We start from the raw sequence: 19,050 nt of genomic DNA, 5'->3' as shown, positions 1-19,050 counted from the left end.
TAACAGCTCTGCATTACAGACTCAGGAGGTTTACAAAGTGCCCCTTAGGAAAAAAGCCCAATAGTTTTTTTTTAATCAGATGGCACTGAGATTGATAACAGAAATTATCATGTAATTTTAGAGTTGTTCGGATCCTTTCATCCTTTCACTGGCCGGATGGGGAAATGGATCAGGTGAAATGAGCAACCTGCCTGAGGGCACACAGCTAGCTGCCATCATTGCAGTTCAATTTACCACTATATTTTGAGAGCAGCTTTTGCATCATTATGAGAGCTGACTGTGCTGGAGGTTTAGGATGAGAATAATTTATGTGGGCCCTGTGTTCTTATTAGTTTACCACTCTAGTGCCTGGCAGCTCCAGGAATAGGATAGATCACCTTATACTGTTGAATTCCATCTCATTCCAGGAGGACTTTAAACAGCGTATAGATATTTATACACACTAGAGAAAAAAAATGATGAGGAAATGGGTGAAGGGAAAATGATAAGAAAATGATAGGTTCAATTTACTACCTACCTCAGGTCCTGTGCATTTGCAAAGTATTGGACCAGAAATGTGGCTCTTTGCTTCCTATCTGGCAAAGAAAAGAGGTAAACATCATTGGTTACAAATTTACTTGAGATAAAAGAAAACTCACTTATGAGGACAGGCAATGGGTCTCATGAGAGACCTGAGAAATCATCCCAAAGGTTTCCTTGGATGAGATGATAAAGTACACACAATATGCAAGGAATACAAAATGTATTTCAGTGAAAGGCACTCTGTCAAGGGTCAGAGCAGCATGGGCCGCTAGATGATCATGCTTGGGGAGAAGAATTTGCTGTGAGTAATGAATGGAAGAACTGCATGTCTTTTGGGCTATCTTCTATAAATGTTTTATCTTACAGCAAGGCTGCTCCACAAAATGAAAGGTTCATGATACTTATTAGAAGAACCTAATTTCACATTATATTATATGGGCTATTGGTAAAAAGCTGAAAAACAAAAAGTAATATGGATCATGAAGAGTGCTGCATTTTCTAACATTACCAGTGCTTTGCTCAGTCTGGATAAATCAGATTTTTGTACATGTGTTTGAAGTTCCCATCCAATAAAACAACTCTAAATGGAACTCATTGGCTTGATCAAGAGACTTTTATTATGAAAATTAATGATAATTTTTGACTGCTGATGAAATCAAGACCATTAAGACAGAGTGTTTGAAAGTCTAATTACTTGTCATTTGCTGACATTCATTCCTCTTGATAGATTTAGCTGAGCTGTCCTTCAACAGTTACAGTTAACCACTCCCTTTTCAGTATTGTGGTATGTTTACTTCCCATAGGTTATCTTTATTAGTCATTGGTCAGGATTCTCCCAAACCCCCCAAATGGAACTGTAAATAATTTTGTTTTTCTGAGAACTGATGACTAACACTCTTACATTTGAAATCGCGGAGAGTTTCAATTCCAGTCAAGGTCACATGCCCGGGTTGTGGGCTCGATCCCCAGTTGGGGACTTGCAGGAGGCAGCTGGTCCATGATTCTCTCTCATCATGGATGTTTCTATCTCTTTCTCTCTTCCTTCCTCTCTGAAATCAATGAAAATATATTTTAAAAAATTTAGGAAGGGCTTTTTTCTGATATATAGGAACATATCTCTATTGTATTTATTGTGTCTCGCACAACTATCATGAATATTATATTTTTGATTAATTAAAAATTTCATGTCATCTTTAAGCTTTTTCGGTATTTTGCCTTTCATTTTTTAGTTTCAGAGGAGCAACTGACTGAATTTGTCGAGAATAAAGATTATATGATATTGCTAACTGCGTTAAAAAACTTTAAAGATGAGGAGGAAATTGTGCTTTACGTACTGCGCTGTTTACATTCCCTAGCAAGTCCTTGTAAGTAGTCTATATACATGATTTCTTTTTGTGTGTGTGAACAATCACAATATATTTTTTCCTGAGTGTGTTTTAAAAATATTTTTATTATTTAGAAACTTGTGGATGCTGAACCCATTCACTTATTTATTCATTTAATTGGTTTTTATTTATTGATGCTGTACTGGAGTTGGCTGTGGGCTTGGTATGGGGAAAACTGTTAGTAGAAAATATAAACATATTTATTGCCTTTTTGGAGCCCATAGTACTATGAGATACAGATAAGTACATAGGTGACTGCGATGTATTATAAGGCAAGAGTTGGCCGAAGTACCTTGGATTAGGAGAACAAACAGTGCATGAGGCATGATCTCTCAACAAAGACTTGAATGATGAGAAGAGCTTTTTTGTGTTTAGGGAGGTGGAAGTGTAGGCAAAGTGGCCCAGAGAGGGGGCATGATAAGTATAGCTTCCAGAGCAAGAGAGAGCACAGTGCATTTAAGAAGATAAAAGTAGCTCAGTAAACTGTGTGTTTCAGAGTGTGTATGTGTATGTGCGCATGCATGCGTGTGTGTGTGCATGTGCGTGTGTGTGTGTATGCACATGCACAGCCCCAAGTGTGTGTTCGGGTGTCATTTAATGGAGGTGGTGGCAGGGCTTGATAAGAGTCAGTGGATAAGAATAGAGACATAGCAAGATCTTAAAGGACCCAACAGCCACAGGAAGGAGTTTAAACTTTGTTGTGATCTTGTTTAGCATTTTTTGATGTTTTGAAAGTATTTCACATATATGGTATTGTACATAAATATGCACGCATGGTTTCAGACATGGAAATCTGCAGGTCTGAGATTTCAGTAAAAACCCCGGTCCCTTGTGAAAGAAAGCCCTTTCTTTGTGATGGTTTTAAAATCCATCATTTTTTTTTATCCCTAGGAAATTAACCACTTGGAAGTAGATGGGGCTGAGCAATAATAGATAATGGACATACTTTTAGATTTCTCTGAGTCATCCACTGTCAACAAACTGAATATATTCTTAATTTTACTTTTCCTTGGCTATATTTATACATTTATTTATCTACCAGAGGCCCGATGCACAACATTCATACAAGAGTAGGCCTTCCTTCCCCTGGCTGCTGGCACCGACTTCCCTCTGGCACCCAGAACCTGTGCTTCCCTCGCAGTCCCAGCTTCGTCCGGAAGGACATCCGGTCTAATTAGCATATTATGCTTTTATTAGTATAGATTTGGGGCTGGCTGCTTTTGAAATTCAGTGTTTCCCACCCACATCTGCCATAACCCCAGGGAAAATGTGTTGATTCATAATGTAAAGGTCAAAGACAGTAGCAAATTTAAACAGTCAGTGTTTTGAACATTGATGGTACTTGGAAGACATTTACCATTGAGTCATAGAGAAAATCATGTCTGCTATTCTGAGTAAATGCAGAAAATTGTTTTAAGAGGCCGTTTTTCTTTCATTTTAACATGTTTTTCCATATTTAATATTTTTAGTACAACTTAAACATAAAAATATATTTTTTCGGAAAATGGTTAGTTTGGCTATGCTGAAAAAGAAATAAAAATACTTTGCAAACATCTTTTTTTTTGTTTTAATAATAGTCAACATTTCATTCAGCCATGTAGTTTTTTTCCATATAGGTTCTGCTCTCATACTCCCTCTCTCTGTTAATTAACTGCCTTTCCCAGTAGATTCTTTCCTGCCTTTCTGTTCACCAGTTTTTGGCCCTTAGACATATAGTTTAGTATGCTGCCTCTCCTCCCCGCCCCCACCCTTTGTTGCCTTGCACACTGGCTGTTCTGCTCCCCTTCTGGAATGGACAGAAAATTGCTTTTAGCTGACTTTAGCTGTTTAATTATGGAATGGCATCTTCATTTTTCTTTTGTTGATTTGAGGAAAAGGAACAATTAAAAGCCTTTATCTGATATACTAGTGCCTCATTAGGGACTAGGCCCTAAATTCACTTATTGGAAAATTTATGGCCAAGGCATTATATTTTTATGTAATAATGATATTTTTATACTTATATAAAAACACTCTCAATTTCCCTTTTATCTTGTTTAAGTTTTTAAGCCAAGAAACAGGAATAAAGCAACTTTCCTTTAATGCTAGAGATGAATCCTAAATCCTATTATATTTGCAATGAACAGCATAGTATTTTTATAGCTGTTTGACAAAACACGGTATTTAAATTTGGAAATGTAGCCATTATGCTGCCAGAGATTTACAGTAAGAAGTCTTGGTATGTGTATGTACGAGGGAAAATTCTTACCTTAATGACGATTAGGATTTCTCTAAATTTAGGCAACAATGTTGAAGTCCTCATGAGTGGCAACGTCAGGTGTTACAACATTGTGGTAGAAGCCATGAAAGCATTCCCTGTCCATGAAAAAATTCAAGAAGTGAGTTGCTGCTTGCTCCATAGACTTACGTTAGGTGAGTTATAATTCTTGGTTCATTTATTATCACAGTCTCTATGATGTAAGTATATATAACATATGTATATCTTATGTTGATGGAAAAGTAACATTCTGACATATGTTAGATGGAAATACTGTAAAATTATAAACTGTCCTGCCATGTTTAGGAGGAATTTTAAAAGTAGTGGCAGAAATAGATGTGGCTAAGAGAAGTCTTATTGTTAGTGCAGTATTTAAAGTATCTTTATGTAAAGAGTTCACGTATAAAGAATGAGAATAATATGCAGAAAATGTGAAGCACAAGGCAAAAGGACTCTCCAGCCAACTTGGATGTTAGTACATTGCCAGTTTGATAAAAGCTGCTCTGGGCTCTTTCTTTCTCTGCTTTCTCTACAGAGGTTAAGACTATCCAGAATTTTGTGTTGAAATATATTTTGGTTTTCTTTAATCATTAATCCATAGCTATCATGTGTTTTGTATCTGAGAATTCCAATATGAGAAGTTCTTGGGAGTTTAACCTTAGTGCTTCTGTGCTGCCAGCCTGCCACAGTCTTGTCTTCCCGTATGCTCGTGAGCATCTCTGATTGAGCTTAATCTCTGCAAATACTGAAGATCTAAGTTACAGATCCTCAGGACTTGCAGGAGTTAGGGTACAGGACTGATCTAGGAGCACTTCAGAATCGTTTTAAGGTCCCAGCTGGATGTGGGGGACTCTGGTTGAGCTACCCTACCTTGGAGAGAGTCTGGGGCTGGTCCGTTGATCTGAGTGACCCATACTTTCCTACAAGGCTACCCTGGCTAGTCCATTTCCCTTCACCTCACAGTCCTTGTTTCAACTTCCTGTTGAACCTCCCTACCCCACTCCTCCCCAACCCATCTTCCAGAATCATTTAAAGCAGGGGTCCTCAAACTTTTAAACAGGGGGCCAGTTCACTATCCCTCAGACCGTTGGAGGGCCAGACTATAGTTTTTTAAAAAAACTATGAACAAATTCCTGTGCACACTGCACATATCTTATTTTGAAGTAAAAAAAACAAAACAGGAACAGATACAGTATTTGTATTTGCATGTGGCCCGTGGGCTGTAGTTTGAGGACCCCTGATTTAAAGGATCAATAAAACAACAATATTGTATATAAGACATGACTTTGGAAACTATGAAATAAAAGTTCAAATATTAAGACATGTTACCACATTGCCATACCTACAGATGAGGCTCCAGTTCAGCACGTCTGTGTGTGCCACCCAAGTCTGTGTGTGCCACCCAAGATCATGTAGTGAGTAAGTGGTGAAATCAGGCTGCGAGCTGGGATTTCTGCATCCCCTAAACAAAAGCATTTCTTCTAAGATGTAGTAGCCATTTACTAGTTTATCATTTTTTATCAGGTGAGATTTTTATTTGTTATGTTTCATGAAGGTCATAATCTTCATGAAGATCTTGCTACATGATATTTGACAGCATTTTAATGTAATTCCACTGTTCATTTCTTAAAATAGACAATGGAGTACCATACTAACATGCAATCCTCTATTTCATGTTCTCCGATTTACCACAGTCAAGTTACTGCTTGCTCCACTTATATTACAAATCTGAGTTCACCTTAATCCCCGGTAATGAATCAGAGGAAATGGTTTCATTGTTGGGCGTAGGGAAATGGTACTTGCTTACCAAATAAGTCTGTCATGGCTCATGAAGGGTGCTCAGCATTATGCTATTGAAATTAAATGAACCAGAAAAAATAGCAAATCACTAAGTTTTGTGTTGTTCTGTAACTTTTTGAAAATAAAAAGCCATCAAATTTATCTTCAGATAAGGATGCATTTTTCTCTCTCATTGATTTCTCAACAGGTTTAGTATGTGTTCCATTTAAAAACTAGATAATTTATTGTCTTTGTTATTGTTTCAAAAGAAGCTGGATAAAACTTTTAGCTTTCTCTTCATAATTAAAAACTCAAAGTCCAGATATAAATACTTAGCATTTTGTCAAATTATGTAATCTAATTAGGGGTTTAACGCATTGAAAGCCTTACATAATTTACTATGTACTTTTACAGAAATTATCTGAAAATAAGATGGGGCCAGTCTTACTGGTATTTGCCCAGTCACAGAGCTGGCAGTGGCAGGGGAATAATAGTAGAAAGAAGAACCAAGTTTAGGCAAATGGATAAAAGTAGAAGAGAATCTTTTTAAAATGACTCCAAGACCAGAGATCACGAAGGGCTGGGAGCGTGTCTGCTTAGTGGGTGCATCTGGAAGAGGCAGAACGTATGATCGTATTGGTATCGAAGAGCTATGCCTGGTAAAGCTACCTTTTGATTTTGAAAGCACTGGTTGCTATTTCGTGTGTTTTAGGTGTTTTATTATATAGGATCTTTTCCAATTCTGGCTTTGTTTCTCAGGGATCGTTTAATTACGCTTGCGGCCAAATAGGAGTGCCATTCTTACTTTTAGAAGGAAACCTGGCAACGATTAGTGAATTACAAACAAGCTGAATGGAAAGAGGCGCATCTTTCAGGAATTATCATTTATTTTTTCCTCTTCAGGATTTAGGTTTTTTGAATGATGTGTTGATTCTTGGAAGAATGAGTGTAAAAAGGTGGGGGACTTCTTTTGGGTTGGGTTAAAGTTGTTGAAATATTTGCTTGGTTTTCTTCTAGGATTTCCACAGACAAGATCAAGTAATAATAAGTGTGCCAATGGATTTTCTTAGCAGTGTTCCTTTAAGCGAAAGAATGATGTTTCAGCAAAAGCATTTAATGACAAAGGAGGGCCTTAACACCCCCCCCCCCCATCTTTCAGAAGACAGGAAAATTAAACTATTATGTACAATGAATTGTAGAGCCATGTATAACAGACACCTCATTGTTTTCATATAATGATGGCATGAGAGGGAGTCAAAGAACACAAAGTTAATATCACCCAACCATATTATTTTTGCCCAGTCAGTTCCATTGCCTGCGTAAGATTATTGAATGACTGCATGAAATAAATTTTCAAAACTTAATGCCATCATATTAAGCTATTTTAATTAAGGTAAATGTATGTTTTAATGTCATTAAACTATTCACTACTTAAATTTACTGGTTTAAATACTGTTATATAATTAAAGTTAATTTAAGTTCTCTGAGTGAGAATACATCTAATATTTCACTTAACTTTCAGGTAATTTTTTTAATATCCTGGTATTAAACGAGGTGCATGAGTTTGTGGTGGAAGCTGTGCAGCGGTACTCAAAGAACGCAACGTTGCAAATCGCAGGGCTCAGCTGTTTAGCGCTCCTCAGTAAGTAACTTTACTAAAAAGGAAATTCTTACAGGTACATTTGATCCTGACTATTCACATTATAACAAGATAACATCACAACAAGAAAGTCATATGTAGAGAAGGACCCATTAAGTGCCCTTTCTGTCCTAATGTAATTCATTTTCCAGTAGAGGATACTTTCAAGGGGATTAACATTTCCCAAGTTCATACACCAGTACATCTTTGACGTGACTTTGTTATGGGGCAGCTAATCTTCATTAATCTTCCTCCAGTCCATTAGTTTTGTTTGATTTCCTCTTCTTCATTTGGCCAATTAGCTAGATGGGATAGCAGTGTCATGAGGTGTGTGATATATTATTAAAAAGTTCTTTATAATTAACCAAAGCCGCTACTAATGAATACCTCACTATGTTTGTTTTGTTTCAAAATATGGACTTAGAGCTGGTTGTTCAAACTGTAAGTAAGACATATATTTATGTTCTTTTCAAGCTGAGACCATTTTTTTAAATCAAGACTTAGAGGTAAAGAATGAAAACGAGGAGAATGAAGATGATGAGGAAGAAGATAAATTGTTTTGGCTAGAAGCCTGTTACAAAGCCCTAACTTGGCATAGAAAGAACAAGCATGTGCAGGTTGGACTCCATAAAAATTACAGTTATTCAAAATCGTTTGTTCAATGGTTTATGTTTTGACAAGTTTTTTTTTTCCCCTCCCCTAAACCAGGAGGCTGCCTGCTGGGCCTTAAACAATCTCCTTATGTACCAGAACAGTTTGCACGAGAAGATCGGAGATGAAGATGGCCAGTGAGTTGTTTTGATTTTATGTGTTTTAGTTATATTTCTAATCAATGCATATAAAATACCATCACTGCGAATTTCATTGTTAGATTTTTGATATAGGCACATATGTTTTAAGTCCCTTCACAAAATAGTAGTGGATATATAATATTGTGATCCCGTTGCCTTCAGGAATTAATAAAAGGTTGTGTGTTTGAGTTATTACTGTGACATTTGGAGTCAAGAGTCATCCAGTAAACTATGAATCATCAAGAAAGAACCTTATAATTTTATGGCTGTTCATTTGAAAATGCCATTTTAGCCTGGCTGGCGTGGCTCAGGGGTTGAGCATCCAGGAGATCCTTGTTAGATTCCTCGTAAGAGCAGTTGCCCAAGTTGCAGGCTTGATCCCCAGTAGAGGGCGTGCAGGAGGCAGCCGATCAATGATTCTCTCAATATTGATGTTTCTATCTCTCTCTCCCTCTCCCTTCTTTTCTGAGATCAACAAAAATATGTATTTTAAATAATGCCATTTTAAATAGTCTCAGGTGATAAAAATCGCAGTCACCTGTGGCCTTTTTTGTTGCAGTGGCTAGCCAGCAGGTTGTCACTATCAGGAGTTAAATGTGTTTAGAAGACTCCTGTAGTGATTCCCTACTTGATGTTGCAGGGTTGACCTGCCTTCTCCTGGGAGCATTTTTTGTAGCTGATACCTCTTGAGGAGGCTTTCTATGGGAATGCTAGTCAAGCCTCATAAGACGGACCTTCTTTCCAAAGATACAAACTGTAAACAGGAGATCTGTGTATATCGGATTTGTATCAGGGCCACACCCATGTCTTGTGGCAGCTGCTTACATTTGTGCTGTTTGCTCTCAGTATTTAAATGACTTATCTTGGAAACTTAAATAGTAATATCCATTCCTGATAGCCCATTTGCATAGTGACCCACTGCCAATTAGAATAGAATTAATAACACACTGCTATTTAATTAAACATCTCTATTTTGAAAGGAAATGCTAATCCTGATTTACCTTGAGCAATCTTTCCAAGAGGTTTGGGTAAGGTAGATTCATGTTGCAGTTATAAATTTCACTTCATAGCACACTGATTTGTCAATAGCCATAGGAATCTTTAAAAGAAATACATTATTAAAAGAAAATACCTGTGCTCTGTATTTCAAAAACTCACACTGCTTCTTTACAATTTTTTGTTTTTCCTTTCTTGCTTCCATTATATCCTTTTTCTCATTTTATCCATTTTAATATATATATATATATATATATATACATAGATAGATAGATAGATAGATAGATAGATAAATAGATAGATAGATTTTGGAGAGGAAGAGAGAGAGAGAAACATCAATGGTGAATCAGTGAAACAAGCTATAGGGAAGGAAATATTTTTAAAGGTGGAAAGGGGGTAGAAAAAAAGAAATTATTAGCAAAGAATGCATTGTTTGGGGCAAGATTGCCTTCCCAAGGGGAACAGAAGGGGCCTGTTGGGTGGATTATCTCTCTACTGATGAACAGGCAATTCCATGTTGAAGTTTACATTCCTGGGAAGCTGAAACTACTATTAGGTTGAGTCTTTTATTAAAATATACTTTTTTATTTCAGAAAGGAAGGAGACGGGGAGAGAGAGAGAAACATCAATGATGAGAATCATTGATTAGCTGCCTCGCGCATGCCCCCTACTGGAGATCAAGCACACAACCCAGGCATATGCCCTGACCAGGAATCGAACCTTGACCTCCTGGTTCATAGGTCGACGCTCAACCACTGAGCCACGCCAGCCAGGCTATCTTTCTCTTTTAAATCTAACCACTTCTTCATAGATTTGCTAAGTCTTTTTCCCCCTCTACTGCTTATCAACTTTGAAGACAGAAATACTAATTTATTAGCATTTAATGGATTTAAATCTAACTTTTAAATACATATAAAACTGATTACCCATAATTCACTCTTGTAAGTGGAAGTGACATAAAATATGTAGATGCCCTTGTATTAGAGGGAGTAGAGAAGTGAATATTTGGGATCATGATTGGAAAGATTAACATTGTGGTTGAATTTGTGCAAGGTTCCCAGCTCATCGGGAAGTGATGCTCTCCATGCTGATGCATTCTTCATCAAAAGAAGTCTTTCAGGCATCTGCGAACGCTTTGTGCACCCTTCTAGAACAAAATGGTAAGGGGTACACCATCGTTTTTAATAAAAAGAAACACATTTTGTGTTTTTTACATTATATAAGCAACACATTGTTAAAAATGTCATATGTATATATCTGATATAGATAGTAAGTATATACATGCATCATGTATATTATACATCTCTCTATATATACATATCTGATATATAGGTAAAAAAATGAAGAAAATAAATACTTTGATGTGTTTCTTCTGGACTTCTCTGTATGTACTCATACATGATATAGACAAAATATTTCCTTTTTTGCAGAAATGGAATCATATACTCTTATACAGACAAAGTGCACATTTTTTTGTGTTGATAAACATAATTCCTTACATTTTCATTTTTTAATGCCTGGATAGTTTTCCAATGTATGCCATTTTCTATTTTATGAACCAGTTTCTTTTTAAAAAAATCTTTATTGTTGAGATTATTACAGATGTCCCTCTTTCTTCCCCCCATAGCTCTCCTCAACCTGGTTTCTGCCCTACCCCGCCCCAAGCCTTCCCCACTCTATTGTCTGTGTCCATAGGTAATGCATACATTCATATAAGATCTTTGTTTAATCTCTTCCCGCCCCTCTCCCTTTCCTTTGAGAATCATCAGTCTGTTCCATTTCCATGCCAATGATTCTATTTTATTCACCAGTTTATTCTGTTTATTAGAGTTCTTATTTGTTTGATTTTTAGATTCAATTGTTGATACATATGTATTTGTTGCCATTTTGTTGTTGATATTTTTATCTTCACCTTTTTCTTCTTCCTCTTCTTAAAGAATACTCTTCAAAATTTAATATAATACTGGTTTGGTGGTGGTGAACTCTTTTAGCTTTTTCTTGTTTGTGAAGCTCTTTATTTGACTTTCAATTCTAAATGATAGCTTTGCTAGGTCCTTGTTATTCATCACTTTGAATATTTCTTGCCATTCCCTTCTGTCCTGCATAGTTTCTGTTGAGAAATCAGCTGACAGTTGAGTGGGCAGTCCCTGTAGTCCCTGTAGGTAACTGCTTTTCTCTTGCTGCTTTTAAGATTCTCACTTTGTCTTTAGCCCTTGGGATTTTAATTATAATGTGGCTTGATGGGATCCTCTTGTTTGGGGTTCTCTGTGCTTCCTGGACTTGTAAGTCTATTTCTTTCACCAGGTAGGGGAAGTTTTCTGTCATTATTTCTTCAAATAGGTTTTTAATATCTTGCTCTCTCTCTTCTTCTGGCACCCCCATAATTCGGATGTTGGTATGCTTGAAGTTGCCCCAGAGGCTTCTTACACTATCTTCATATTTTTGGATTCTTTTTTCTTTTTGCTCTTCTAGTTGGGTGTTTTTTGCTTCCTCATTTTTCAAATCATTGATTTGATTCTTGGGATCCACTAGTCTACTATTGAATCCCTGTATATTATTCTTTATTTAAGTTGGTGTATGCTTAATTTTTGACTGGTCTTTTTCTAATTTTTTTTGGCATTCTCACTAAGATCTTTGAAAGTCTCACTAAGTCCCCTGGAGGTCTCTAGAAGATTGTTGAGTAACCTTATAACCTTGGTTTTGAACTCTATATCCAGTAGTTTCCATTTCTTTTATTTGTGACATATTTCTTTGTCCTGCATTTTGGCTGCTGCCCTGTGTTTGTTTCTATGTATTGGATAGAGCTGCTAAGTCTCCTTAGGTTGATAGAGTGGCATTATGTGGTAGGTGTCCTATAGGCCCCAGTGGCTCAGCCTCCCCGATCACCTGAGGTAGACACTCTAGGTCAGTGGTCGGCAAACTGTGGCTCGGCAACCCGCTGCTCGCGAGCCACATGTGCTCTTCCACAAAATACCGACTTCTGTGCATGGGCCACGAAGTTTCAATCACACTGTACTGCGCGCCCGCATGTAGTATTTTGTGGAAAAGCCACACTCAAGGGGCCAAAGAGCTGCATGTTGCTCGCAAGCTGCGGTTTGCCGACCATGGCTCTAGGTCAAGCATGTCAAACTCACAGCCCCCTGGCCATGAGATTGACATGCTTGCTCTATGTGCACCCCTTTGTGTGCTGTGTGCAGTCTTGTTGTAGCTGGCCTTAATTGCTGTTGGTGTTACTGGGAGGAATTGACCTCCAGGCCAATTGGCTGTGGGGACCACCTGTGATTATAGTGGAAGAGCTGCTGTGCAGGAGACACCCTTATGAAGCAGGATATGCTTCAATGGGGCTTTGGTGTTCACTGAGTCTGCCCCTTGAGTGAGACGCGTATGGAAGTGTAGAGTTATAATCTGGTATGGTCTGACACTGACCACTGACCACTGGCTCTTGGGTCTCCAGGGAAGTGTAAAGTCAACCACTGCCTGCGGCTACCCAACAGAAGCTACAGAGAGATCTGCAAATTCCTCCTCTTTTTATTGGGTTTGGAAGTGCCCAGATGAGGCCCAGCAGTGAAGCAAGGCAGGCTGGTTCTGGTGCCAGCCTTGGGCCTTTTATTGATAGGTTTGGGGTTCCCTGACCCAGCTGCAGCTTGTTCGAGAGATTTTGCCTGAGCCAGGACAGGTGATTCATATGCAAAAGCAGCTGCATAAGGTGGGGTTGTAAATTGGATGAGTCAGGGTCTTAGGGAATCACTAGAGTGGAGCAAACAGAAATGGTTGCCAGTCAGCACTGTGACCTGGAAGGTCCCAGCATAGGAACAATGACTTCTGTGAGCACCTCTGTCTGGGAGAAAGCTGCCCCTGAGTTCCTGCCCTGCTGCCATACAGTCCAGTTTTTCCTTGTGTGTGTCTGGGTCCCCCAGCCTTGCCCACCACTGGAGCTCAGAGGAAGCAGGACCTTGTAAGTTCATATTGTGGTGCCAACATTTCAAGAGGAGCAGCTGAGTCTCCAGTAGCCTCTGTGTCACTGAGCCCCAATCTGCACTGGTAGTTACGGGGACTTCTTTTCCCAGTTCTTGGACCCTGGGCTGGGCGTCTGGTATAGGGCTGGGACCCCTGGCTCCTCTGGGCGACCTCTGCAGAGACGATCTTCCTTCTGAATCCACTGAGCCAAACCGGTTTCGGCAAAGACGATCTTCCTTCTGATTAAAAAAGAGGCACATGTGGGTGCCGGACCAGCCTGTTCCATGCCTCTGCACCTCCTACCAGTCTCAGTGTGCTTTCTTCTTTACTTCTTTTTTTGTAGGACTTCCATTCAGCCAGGTTTCCAGTGGTTCTGTATTTTAGTTGTAATTTGGATGTGGCTGTGGGAGGCAGCGAGTACAGGCATTTGCCTACACTGCCATCTTGGTTCTCTGTCGAACCAGTTTATTGTTGATGGACTTTCAGCTTGTGTCTGGTGGGATTTTTTGTGGGTACCTATAATAAACACTAAATTGTCAGTCTTTTTCATTTTGCTTTATACACCGTTCCTGTTATTTTCTTAGGAAATCTTTTTATAAATGGAATGGGCAAAGAGGTATTCGTCATTTTAAAATTTGGTAAAATTGTCCATTATAAATTATTTTTGGAAAATAGTCTTTCTCATATTAAATCTTACAGTTTATATTATTAAGAAGAGAAAAAAAATGGCTGTTATAGCTTTGGAAAGGCTCTTCAGGTTTAAAAATGAGATTCAGCCCATTTAGGTTTCAGCTCTCATGAACAGGAAATACTGCCCAAAAATCTTGGGAGAGAACTTATTATAAAGGCACTGGGAGTTGACAGCTCTTGCAGGATATTTTTGGAGAAAGAAAAACAGAGGAAAATACTGAAAACCTGAGACAGGGACCAGTGTACCAGAGAACCTGCGTTTAGTGAAAAGAATCAAGAAACTACCTCTTGCATGTTTTCTTATGCTGTCATGGAAGTGAAATCCAGGGGAAAAAGCATTTGTTCTTCCTTTTCTTCCTCTCTCACTCCACCTCTCTGGTGGCACTTGAATAAAAGGCTTGGGGTGGCAGGAGTCCTTGCAGGCAGACAGGGGGTGTGTGGGGATAATAACGGGGCAGGAGCGGTAAAAAAAGGCATTGCTCTTCTCCAATCCCAGCTTGTACTGCACAGGGCCTGGATAGGGACCTCGCTCCTGAAAGTAAGGGCCACACGGGGCTGTCATTGCGTGGAGTGCCATGCACGAACAACATGGCGTCGGAGCTGTAATTCTTTACCTAGAAATCGCCGTCATTGATAGGTCAACAAAACAGTCATAACCTGTGAGATTTGGCCTGCTCCTTTATGAGGGTGTCAGGAGATCAGTTACATTTGAAGTCGACCTTGATATTTTTGTTCAGAACCAGTTTTCTGCTCTTTCTGGTTCCTTACTTCTTTGCTCGTGGCCACCTGCCAGGTAAACTGCCCACAGACAGTTTGAATCATCCTTGGAGTTCTGCCTTAGGAGAACATCAAGACATTGAGCAGCTCGCTCACCAGCCTTCATGGGAAACTTCTCCTTGAAATACACTTGAGCACATTGAATGTGCAGGGCTGGCTGTGGTTTTGCTAGAAATATGACTGGATTGGCAGCCAGTCCATTAGACTCTGCCATTGTGGTCTTAAGGCAAGGAATCAAACGTAGTGACATATGTTTTCATTTTTAATTAATTAAAATGAAATAATTAATTAATTAATTATTGAGGTCCTGTTATGTACCACCCCCACGCCTTAGGCACTTGGGATAAAACAATCTAATAGAAATCTCAGGCTCATGGAGCTTAAACTGTAGTGGGGAAGAGAGATAATAAGACTAAATAAAAATATCTGATATGCCCGGTAGCTAAGAAAAAAGAATAAAACAGGTTTTTGGAGGAAATGTGTTAGGGGTCAGAAGAGATGAAATTGAGACTAGGCAGCCATGAAAGAAGGTGACTATTGAAGTAAAGCCCTGAAGGAAGTTGCCTCTTGCTAATGGTCTTTTAAAGCAGATAATTTATCACTGAAATGGAATGAAGTCAAGAATATTATGTAGGCAGTTGGTAAATGAGATAAAATGTACAAAGTGTTCTGTAAACTGTAAAGTGACTCTATGATGAAATTTCTTCTCTAGGTCTAGTGTTTCATGAAATTTCTGTTCTCAATTTTCAAGTCTCAAATTGAGTTAGTGTCCAAGATAGTGGTTCTTAAAGTGTGGTCTCTGGACCAGGAACATTGCCAGGGAACTTGTTAAAAAATGTAAATTCTAGACCCCTATATGGACCTACTGAATCATAAATTCTGGAGTTGGGACCCAGTCAATCTATGTTTTAACAAACTCACAGGTGACTCTGAGGCACCCTTAACATGTGCAAACTGCTTGTCTAGAATAACTTCTATATTTTAAAGTATCTCCTTGGTTAGACTTTAACCACTTTAGGAGGGGTTATTAAAACTTCTGATGTAACCAAGCAGAAGAACCAAGGTCTTACCACATTTTAATGTGTGATATTTTAGATGTCTTTGAAAGGTATGAGTTTTTCAGGCATTGGCAGTAATTTAGAATGTGTATATCACTTCCACTTCCTTCTGAGTTTTGTCTTCTTTTTTTCCTTTCCCAATTTGAGATTGATAATTCATTTTTTAAAAGCACATAAGTTAAAATGTTGTAAGTTTCATTTTCTACGACTTTCAAAGTATTGAATTATACTTTATAATGATGGAATTAATATTTTTAGAGAAGTTTCAAAACAATTTATATTTATATGGAGACTTTAAGACATTGGATTTGTATTTAGTGAAGGAAGTTTATTGGAAGAGGAAAATTATTCTGTAATCATTATTGTTGGGATATGGTTATTTACATGCAATGTAAAAGTAGCTGTAAAACATATCTATGTTTCTTAAGTCTTGTGAAAATAAGTAATTATTACAGTCTATATCAGGGCTCTCCATTACTTCGCCTATGAAGGCACACATAGATATGAAAATGTTTGTACAGTCCACTAGGGCAAATGGAGAAGGTAGCTCAAGGCGGCCCAGTGTGGTTCCGGTCTCTGGCCCCACCTTATGGTCCCTCAAGGAAAGAGAGAGGATGGTCAATATCTCCACACACCTGTAACTTTTCCCAGGTCACTAGTGTCTAGTATACCTAGTGAGTCTTAGCTCTATATAAAAACAGTTATTTCATGAAATTATTTTAAATATTCGAATGAAACTTAACTTTCAATCTTACTTTGGAGGGCAATATTTTAAAACATTCTGCAAAAACACTCTTTTCACATGGCCAAGGGTATGGTGATTACATTGGTAGCCATCTACTTGGTGAATAAAACTTTTAAAATTAAAACCTCCACAAATAGTTCATAAATGAAAAACCACTGGAAATAGTATGTATATATTATAATGAAGCAAATATTAATGATTCTAAAGTTGTCAATGAAATATAAATTACATATAAACTTGTATATATACTCTTCTCTGATTTTGGACTCTTTAGTAGTCTATGTGTATTCATTTCTACAAGTAACATTTAAAAATCTTGTAGTTAATTTCAGAAAAATCCTGTTGTCAAAAGGAATCTACCTGAACGTGCTGGAGTTGATGAAGAGGCATCTACACTCCCCTGAAGTGGCTGAAAGTGGCTGCAAAATGCTGAACCATCTTTTTGAAGGAAGGTAATATAGATTCATAAACTTATGCAGAATATGTAATATTGGATCAGGTAGAATAGAAATATTTCAAGCATATTTCTAAGAATGAAAAAAAAATAAGGCATTTGATAATTGAAACATTGTGTAATATATCATATCAAGATATCACAGACTTATCTGAATATTGAAAAGGATGGTGGAGATTGTAGAAATATGTTGAAGGTTTGCATCTGTGCTTCATGCTTGGTGCTGACTACGGTTTTCAAAGTGGCAATTATAAAGCACATAACCTCAAATAGTTTTTCAAATTATTGTATATGAAAGGTATAAAAGTTCAGATCAGGATATGGCTTCTAATTGTTGATTTTTCACAACTAACTTTTATGGTTGTCCCTTCATTTAAATTAACTTTGTCTTTTCCTGTTTATTCCTTAGCTGGGAAACTTTTATTCACAGCTAGTCCAAGTCCAGAGATGGCAAGACTAGCTGGCTGGTTAGAGGCACAGCAGAGACCAGATCTGGGGTGGGTGATGGGGCTACAGGATACGCTCAGGGCCTTTTTACATTTATGCCAAAGAATGTGAGGTAACTTTGTCATAGTCTGAGTAAATTTCAAACAAAAATAGGCTGTATAGAACGCTGTCATGCATAATAAGAAAACTGCATGGCACAGATGTTGCACTGAAAACTGATTTCGTGTCCTGGTTTTCCTACTAATCTGAGCCAACTGCAGAGATGTCAAGACTAGCTGGCTGGTTAGAGGCACAGCAGAGACCAGATCTGGGGTGGTGATGGGGCTACAGGATACGCTCAGGGCCTTTTTACATTTATGCCAAAGAATGTGAGGTAACTTTGTCATAGTCTGAGTAAATTTCAAACAAAAATAGGCTGTATAGAACTCTGTCATGCATAATAGGAAAACTGCATGGCACAGAAAACTGATTTCGTGTCCTGGTTGTCCTACTAATCTGAGCCAACTGTTTTTGCCTCTAAATTTCAGGTGCCTCATTAGTAAAGAGGTATAACAATAATCTCATCAGTTGTACGTTTAGAGTGTAAGAATTAAATGAATTAATTTAAAGAAAGGGAATAGGATAATTCCTGCCAGATCTGGGGTGCAATAAATCATAATTATTATTAATATTGTTATTAAATATGAATAAATGGAATGCATACAGCATGAGGAATTGTATATTGCACATCTATAGATGTAAAAGGAATAGAATTACATTGTTTTCTTCATCAGCCCAGCTAATCTATTTGTGTCTATATATGTCATATCTTTGAGTTGAATTTCTCTTATTTAAAAGTTGCTCTTGAATATTTAAATGAAGTTTATCATAGATAGTGATTTTCATGGTCCTGCAAGTGTGTGAATCTTTATAAATGAGGTGAAAACACAGTGGAGTTAACCTACAGTTTAAGATTTTGTAGATTCTGGGCAATTCGTGTTTCTGGCTATTTGCTCATATATAATATGCATACAGTTTCCAGTCCTGGAGATTAAGAGTTAACTGGCAACACACCTATGCTGAAAATTCATTGTGTAGTTGGGGAGACTGATATGTCAACAGATAATCACATACTGTGTGATAATGCAATGGCAGTGATGTGTAAGAGGCATAGTGGTAAGAACCCAGCTGGGATTGCCCAATGAGGGAAGGTACAAAGAGGGGATGTGTTTAAACTGGAACTTTAAGGTGGAAAAGAGGGACTGTATTTCAATGACCATAGAACCATGCAAAGTGAGGATATGGTTCTTAGTGAATACTAGTTGGTCATAAAAAAGAATGAAATTTTACCATCTGCACCACCATGGATGGACATAGACTAGGATATACTCTGCCATTGTGGTCTTAAGGCAAGGAATCAAACGTAGTGACATATGTTTTCATTTTTAATTAATTAAAATGAAATAATTAATTATTGAGGTCCTGTTATGTACCACCCCACGCCTTAGGTACTTGGGATAAAACAATTTAATAGAAATCTCAGGCTCATGGAGCTTAAACTGTAGTGGGGAAGA

The 19,050-nt window shown here is 37.9% G+C and overlaps 1 protein-coding gene across 1 annotated transcript in view; it reads left to right on the top strand.

Annotated features, from left to right (window-relative positions):
• Nucleotides 1-19,050, top strand: part of LRRK2 (leucine-rich repeat kinase 2) — a 122,851-nt gene that overhangs the window by 12,926 nt on the left and 90,875 nt on the right. The window contains exons 6-12 of the mRNA XM_015566622.1: nt 1,752-1,886; nt 4,188-4,319; nt 7,466-7,585; nt 8,057-8,199; nt 8,291-8,370; nt 10,423-10,529; nt 16,919-17,048. Coding sequence (XP_015422108.1) covers nt 1,752-1,886; nt 4,188-4,319; nt 7,466-7,585; nt 8,057-8,199; nt 8,291-8,370; nt 10,423-10,529; nt 16,919-17,048 — 847 coding nt within the window. The remainder of the gene's footprint in view (nt 1-1,751; nt 1,887-4,187; nt 4,320-7,465; nt 7,586-8,056; nt 8,200-8,290; nt 8,371-10,422; nt 10,530-16,918; nt 17,049-19,050) is intronic.

The sequence above is a fragment of the Myotis davidii genome, unplaced genomic scaffold, assembly GCF_000327345.1.
Source record: "Myotis davidii unplaced genomic scaffold, ASM32734v1 scaffold902, whole genome shotgun sequence".
NCBI lineage: Eukaryota > Metazoa > Chordata > Mammalia > Chiroptera > Vespertilionidae > Myotis > Myotis davidii.
The sequence above is the reverse complement of the archived record's forward strand: the minus strand, read 5'-3'. Positions and strand labels throughout refer to the sequence as shown.